Here is a 7,535-nt window from a genome sequence, read left to right as displayed (position 1 = left end):
ACCTGGACCAACTTGGACCTCCTGGTGTTTTGGACTCCAACTCCCACAATTCCTAACACCTGGTGTATATATACAGTTCAGACCTGGACCAACTTGGGCCTCCTGGTGTTTTGGACTCCAACTCCCACGATTCCTAACAGCCTGCCATAGAAATTGTGGGAGTTGAAGTCCTGGAGGGAGGGTCAAAGTTGGCCCATGCCTGATCTATCTTTAAGTTCTGCGAAATTTCCTACAATGGACACAATAAACCTAATGGCAGCCCTTCTCTCCTTTGCTGCCAGGGATGGAGGGTGCGGAGTCGCCCCCTTTTCTGGAGGCAGACCCCTGGTCTCCGAAACCGGCTCCGGCCAAACCACTCACGGACTTGGATTTCCGTTCCGGAGCCCGGATCGAGGAGCTCAACCAACTCATCCAGGAATACGAAGCCAGGAATGTGGGTGCCATCCAGGACGCCCCAGAATTGCACCAAGCCAAGGACCAGGTCTTCTCCTTGCTGGGTGAGTTTTGGGGGGACTTGCAAAAGGATAGGGAATGTCTGGGCCAACTTGGGCCCTCCGTGTGTTTTGGACTTCAACTCCCACAATTCCTAACAGCCGGTAGGCTGTTAAGAATTGTGGGAGTTGGAGTCCAAAACACCCGGAGGGCCCAAGTTGGCCCAGGCCTGAACTATATATATGTTACCAGTATGATAGTAAAGGCAGAGTATACATCAACGCTGGAATACATACATGTAAAAATACACACACGCATACATATTTGCATACATGCATACTATATGTGTGTAGTTAGACTTATGGGTATGATATTTTTGTTATTATTATATAGACACACATATATGCATTTAGTAAGGGGCCACAACACTCCATGCACTACTGCTGGCCACTGCTGGCCACATGATCTTGGAGGTGTCTACGGACAATGCCTGCTCTTTGGCTTAGGAATGGTGCAGCAGACTAAACCGCTAAGCTGCAGAACTTGCTGACCAGAAGGTCAGCGGTTCGAATCTGTGGGACCGGGTGAGCTGCTGTCGTTAGCCCCAACTTCTGCCAACCTAGCAGTTCGAAGACATGCAAATGTGAGTAGATCAATAGGTACTGCTCTGGCGAGAAGGTAACGACACTCCATGCAGTCCTGCTGGCCACATGATCTTGGAGGTGTCTACTGACAATGCCGGCTCTTCGGCTTAGGAATGGAGATGAGCAGCAATCCCCAGAGTCGAACAATACTGGACCTAATGTCAAGGGGAAATGTTTACCTTTACTATATACATTTATGGTGAGCCTTGATCATGAATTTGGTAGTAAAGGTATAGTATAAATCAAGGATGGAATATGTGTATGTATATGTTTATATATAGATATAGATATGCGCATGTATGGATAATTAGATCGTGTATACGGTATGTATCCATGTCTATATGCATGCATGCATGTTTATGTGTGTGAGTATATATAGTGTGTATATAGGAGTGTGTGTTTGTTGTTGGCCCAGGATAATACAGTTCAGGCCAGGACCAACTTGGGCCCTCCAGGTGTTTTGGACTCCAACTCCCACAATTCCTAGCAGCCTATCGGCTGTTAGGAATTGTGGGAGTTGAAGTGCAAAACACCTGGAGGGAGTGCTGAAGTTAGCCCACACCCGCACCAACTCACCTGTCCTCCTTCCAGGTCTGGCCCAGAAATCGGACCCGAGGCTCCCTCTGGTCAACCGCTACCTGCTTCTGTCTGGCGGGGTCCAGCAGGGCAGCGTCCACCTCAGTGTGGGCCACCTTCCCCTGCTTTCTCCTGGCACCGATTACGACGCTGCTTTCACCCTCTTGGTGCCCGTCCTAAATGCGGCCGGAGTCCCTGCCACGCTGGACATGACGCAGAGCCCCGCTGGCCACACGTGGCTCAGCCTCCAGCCATTCGACCCTGCCATTGTCAATCTCTGGTCTGACTTGGGGGATGAAGAGGCCTATTTGGCTGCCGACCAGGTGTCTGAATGGTTCTTCCGGACTTTGTCCACCTGTGCTGAAGATATGAGAGTGGAGCACCGTGGCAGTGTTGTCACGTCAATCATCTTTTGTGCCGGACCCTTGCGCATCCTTTATGATGTCATTCCAGTGGTGGCCTTCAGAGGGTGGCCAGAAGTGGCCCAACCATGGCTCACACAAACCCACTTTTGGGATGGCAAACTCAAGGATGAGGAAGTGGCCGGCGGCTTCTACCTCTTGCCATCTTCTGGAAACAATTGGCGGCTGGGCTTTTCGGCGAGCGAGATGAACCTGCGGCGGATGCTCCCTTTGCCATTGGCTTGGGCATTCCGGGCTGCCGCTGCGGCCATCTTGAACAGTGGCTGTCTCAGGAGTGGCGTGGGACCCTACCACCTCTTCACCTTGGCCCTGTGGTCCTGCGAGCGGCTTCCAAACAGCTTCCTTGGCCGGGAAGAGAACGCCGCCCATGCCATGCTGGGCCTCCTGGATGACCTCTTGGCCAGCCTGGTGGACCGGCAGCTGCCCAGCTACTTCCTCCCCAAGTGGAACCTTCTGGAAGGCCTTTCCTGGATGGCCCTGGAGAGGCTGGCTCACGAGGTGGCACGAGTCCGAGCCAAGCCCGCCGAGTATCTGCGCCAAGCTGTGGAGAGGGCCAAGGAGGCCAAGAGGGTGGCCAAGGCCCTCCGGGAGCACAAAGCAGACCCCAAGACTGACTGACAGATGTGCCAAAGGACCATGGCTCCCAGACCAAACTGGTCCACATTTTTCAGGCAGAAAAGAAGGAGATTTGGACTCATGATTGAGTTACCTGGACCTTTCAGGCATCTTTGGTTGGAGATGCTGAAGATAAGATACCGAATAGTTAATTAGGACCACAGTTAAAGTTGATCTGTGCCTGGTGAGCCGTATGCTCAAAACCAGACTTCCAAAGAAGGAGCCTCCACTACACTACAGGCCAAAGATGGTGGACATGGAAAACTTCAGATGTGAAGAATGGGAGGCCTAAGATGGAGGAGATGGGAGGTCTAACATGAGAATGAGAGACCTATGATGATGGACATGGGGATCATAGAATCAAAGAGTTGGAAGAGACCTCATGGGCCATCCAGTCCTCATGGGCCATCTCCTTTCCTGATGGAGATGAGAAGCCCAAGATGAAGATTGGGGACCTGAGACGGAGGCCAGTTATGGTAAACACCTAAGATGGCTGGTAGAGGAGACCTAAAATGGTGGGCATGGGAAACCTTAGATGACAGGAATGAGAGGAGATAGGAAATCTAAGACAACAGAGATGGGAAATCTAACATGGAGGAGATGGGAGGCCTAACAAGGGAATGAGATACCCAGATGATGGATCTGGGAAACCTGTGATAGGGGAATGGGAGATCTAATGGTGGAGATGGAAGCCTATCATTGACATCTAAGATGTTGGAGAATTAAGATGGTGGAGTTGGAGGTCTACAATGGCAGATATGGGAGGCCTATGATGGTGGAACAGGAGATGGATCAGTTGGAAGCCTATCATTGACATCTAAGATGTTGGAGAATTAAGATGGTGGAGTTGGAGGTCTACAATGGCAGATATGGGAGGCCTATGATGGTGGAACAGGAGATGGACCAGTTTCTCAGAAGTGGAAGTAACTCTAACGCAAGGGTCAGATCAACGCAAGGAGATTCCATCTGAACATGAGGAAGAACTTCCTGACTGTGAGAGCCGTTCAGCAGTGGAACTCTCTGCCCCGGAGTGTGGTGGAGGCTCCTTCTTTGGAAGCTTTTAAACAGAGGCTGGATGGCCATCTGTCAGGGGTGATTTGAATGCAATATTCCTACTTCTTGGCAGAATGGGGTTGGACTGGATGGCCCAGGAGGTCTCTTCCAACTATTTGATTCTATGATTCTATGACCATGACAGAAAAACCAATCCACCAAGTTAAAGACATGCCACAGAGCTTTATTTCAATACGGCCAATAATAATAATAATAATAATAATAGCAACAGCAACAATGTAGTCACCTACGGATGTGAGAGCTGGACCTTCGGGAAGGCTGAGCGAAGGAAGAGAGATGCTTTTGAGCTGTGGTGTTGGAGGAAAGTGCTGAGAGTGCCTTGGACTGCGAGAAGATCCAACCAGTCCATCCTCCAGGAAAGAAAGCCCGGCTGCTCACTGGAGGGAAGGAGACAAAGGCAAAGTGGAAGTCCTTTGGCCACATCATGAGGAGACAGCCAAGCCTAGAGAAGGGAATGATGCTGGGGAAAGTGGAAGGAAAAAGGAAGAGGGGCCGACCAAGGGCAAGATGGATGGATGGCATCCTTGAAGGGACTGGATTGACCTTGAAGGAGCTGGGGGTGGTGACGCCGACAGGGAGCTCTGGTGTGGGCTGGGCCCGTAAGTCACAAAGAGTCGGAAACGACTGAATGAATGAACAACAACAGGAATGTAAATACTCAGAGCCTTTGGCTTTGCAGGCCGCAATCTCTCAGCTTCAAGTGAACCATGTTGTTGTTTATTCGTTCAGTCGCTTTTGACTCTTCATGAACCATATAGCTAGACAAACAGGTTTGGGTTTATCTGAGCTGGCAGGAAATCACCCATCTCTGTGAACATACACATGAACCACTTGCCTTGGCTTGGAAGAAGGCCCGGGGGTTTTGCCCACCCTTTCTGTCCAGGAAATCTCTCAGCAGGGAAGGGGATGTAGAATCATAGAATCAAAGAGTTGGAAGAGACCTCATGGGCCATCCAGTCCAACCCCATTCTGCCAAGAAGCAGGAATATTGCATTCAAATCACCCCTGACAGATGGCCACCCAGCCCCTGTTTAAAAGCCTCCAAAGAAGGAGCCTCCACCACACTCCGGGGCAGAGAGTTCCACTGCTGAACGGCTCTCACAATCAGGAAGTTCTTCCTCATGTTCAGATGGAATCTCCTCTCTTGTTGTTTGAAGCCATTGTTCCATTGCGTCCTAGTCTCCAAGGAAGCAGAAAACAAGCTTGCTCCCTCCTCCCTGTGGCTTCCTCTCACATATTTATACATGGCTATCATATCTCCTCTCAGCCTTCTCTTCTTCAGGCTAAACATGCCCAGCTCCTTAAGCCGCTCCTCATAGGGCTTGTTCTCCAGACCCTTGATCATTTTAGTCGCCCTCCTCTGGACACATTCCAACTTGTCAATACCTCTCTTGAATTGTGGTGCCCAGAATTGGACACAATATTCCAGGTGTGGTCTAACCAAGGTGGAATAGAGAGGTTATCTCTGGGATTATCTGGTTACATTTTGGTAAAGAAGTTTAAATATATATATTATATATGGAATAGATGCAGTATACCAAAAGATAGAAGTTATATAGAAAGTCGTGAAGAATAGATACAATGTATTAAAGGATTAGACATGATAACTGCTGCTGGTTTGGTCTTGATCTTTTGATGCCTTGAGACTGCACAAGTCTGGAAAGGTTCTGGGAAAATCATGTTTATTTTTGAGCCCTTGGTGAACTATAAATTTTGGAGGGGGAGGGTGGAAGAGATGAGAGGCCAAAGGTGGCAGATGGAAGGCCAGAGATGCGAGAGCTAGACGGCATGTAGAGGACAATCTCAGATGACGGAGACAGAAGATCTAAGATGGAGGAAAGAGGGGCCTGAGATGGAGAGGGTTGGAGACCTAAGATGGAGGAGATGGGAGGCCCAGGGTGGTTGGGAGCTAAGATGGCAGAGATGGGAAATCCAAGATGGAGGAGATGAGAGGCCAACACTGGTGGAGAGCTAAGATGACGGAGCTGTGAAATCTGAGATGGGAGAACTGAGACATCAGGGAGATAAGACCACAGAGAAGGCAATCTGAAATGGTAGAGATGGGATATTCAAGATGGAGGACATGGGAACCTAAGATGGTGGAGATGGGAGGCCTAAAATGGAAAGGACTGGAGACCTAAGATGGAGGAAATGGGAGAACTAAGATGAAAGAGATGAGAAACCTAACATGGGAATGAGAGGTCAAAGATGGTGGACATGGAAAACTTCAGATGTGAAGAATGGGAGGCCTAAGATGGAGGAGATGGGAGGTCTAACATGGGAATGAGAGGCCAAAGATGGTGGACATGGGGATCATAGAATCAAAGAGTTGGAAGAGACCTCATGGGCCATCCAGTCCAACCCCCTGCAAGAAGCAGGAATATTGCATTCAAAATCACCCCTGACAGATGGCCATCCAGCCTCTGTTTAAAAGCTTCCAAAGAAGGAGCCTCCACCACACTCCGGGGCAGAGAGTTCCACTGCTGAACAGCTCTCACAGTCAGGAAGTTCTTCCTCATGTTCAGATGGAATCTCCTTTCATGGAGATGAGAAGCCTAAGATGAAGATTGGGGACCTGAGACAGAGGCCAGTTATGGTAAACATCTAAGATGGCTGATATAGGAGACCTAAAATGGTAGACATGGGAAACCTTAGATGACGGGAATGAGAGGAGATAGGAAATCTAAGACAACAGAAATGGGAGATCTAACATGGAGGAGATGGGAGGCCTAACAAGGGAATGAGAGACCCAGATGATGGACCTGGGAAACCTGTGATAGGGGGAATGGGAGATCTAATGGTGGAGATGGAAGCCTATCTTGGACATCTAAGATGTCGGAGAATTGAGATGGTGGAGTTGGAGGTCTACAATGGCAGATATGGGAGGCCTATGATGGTGGAACAGGAGATTGACCAGTTTCTCAGAAGTGGAAGTAACTCTAATGCAAGGGTCAGATCACAACACTTTCCAGGTTTGGTTGGACTACAGCTCACATCACGCCCCATCAGCAGCCGACGACACTATTCTTACTCAACTTCAAAGCTGGGAGTTGTAGTCCCATCACATTTGGAGATTAGAAGAAGCTGAACTATCAGTCCAAGATCCCCAACTATATACTTTAGCTCAGGTATGAGCAAACTTCAGCCCCCTGGGTGTTTTGGACTACAACTCCCACAATTCCAAATGGCCGGTAGGCCATTTGGAATTGTGGGAGTTGAAGTCCAAAACACTCAGAGGGCCAAAGTTTGGCCAATGCTAGTGGGTGTTTTCTTTTTTGTGTGTGTAAATTTTGGGGTAAACAATATTTGGTATTGAGCAGCAAACTTTCTATACAAGGTATCTGCAAATGAACATGTATTGACATGCAATAAATTGGGTTTATTTTGGGGGCATTTTGTTGTACACATTATAAAAAGAGATATTTTGTAAACTTTGAAGTGAATGAAATTTATTGCAATCAGCGGGTCAGACAATTGGAGTAAATATCAGATTTTAAACATCAACCTTTGTATCCAAGATAACTGGATAAAGATTAGTATGCAACAATCTGGGTTTGTTTAAGACTGAATGTAATAAAATGGATTTCTTTGTATTTATTTTTGCATTTTGGTTGGGAGTGGGAGAAAAAGAGTTGGGGAAGTTACCTTTTCCAGCTGGGTTTGGCTCACTGGGATTTTGGGAAGTGTAGTCCAAAATATAATAATAATTTCCAACAATGGAGAGATGGGTGGAAACTAGGCTAGAATCCTGGGAATTGTAGTTTCCCAAGGC

At 48.3% G+C, this 7,535-nt stretch overlaps 1 protein-coding gene across 1 annotated transcript; it reads left to right on the top strand.

The window, feature by feature from the left end:
- The first annotated feature begins 283 nt into the window (after nt 1–283).
- Nucleotides 284–4,104, top strand: TMEM102 (transmembrane protein 102). The gene is made up of 2 exons (XM_060782885.2): nt 284–497; nt 1,668–4,104. Exons 1-2 carry the CDS (start codon nt 284–286, stop codon nt 2,690–2,692), a joined length of 1,239 nt encoding a protein of 412 aa, XP_060638868.2. The 3' UTR covers nt 2,693–4,104.
- Nucleotides 4,105–7,535: the final 3,431 nt, after the last annotated feature.

Source organism: Anolis sagrei, chromosome 6 (assembly GCF_037176765.1).
Source record: "Anolis sagrei isolate rAnoSag1 chromosome 6, rAnoSag1.mat, whole genome shotgun sequence".
In the NCBI taxonomy this organism is placed as follows: Eukaryota; Metazoa; Chordata; class Lepidosauria; order Squamata; family Dactyloidae; genus Anolis; species Anolis sagrei.
This window is presented reverse-complemented; position numbering and strand designations above follow the sequence as displayed.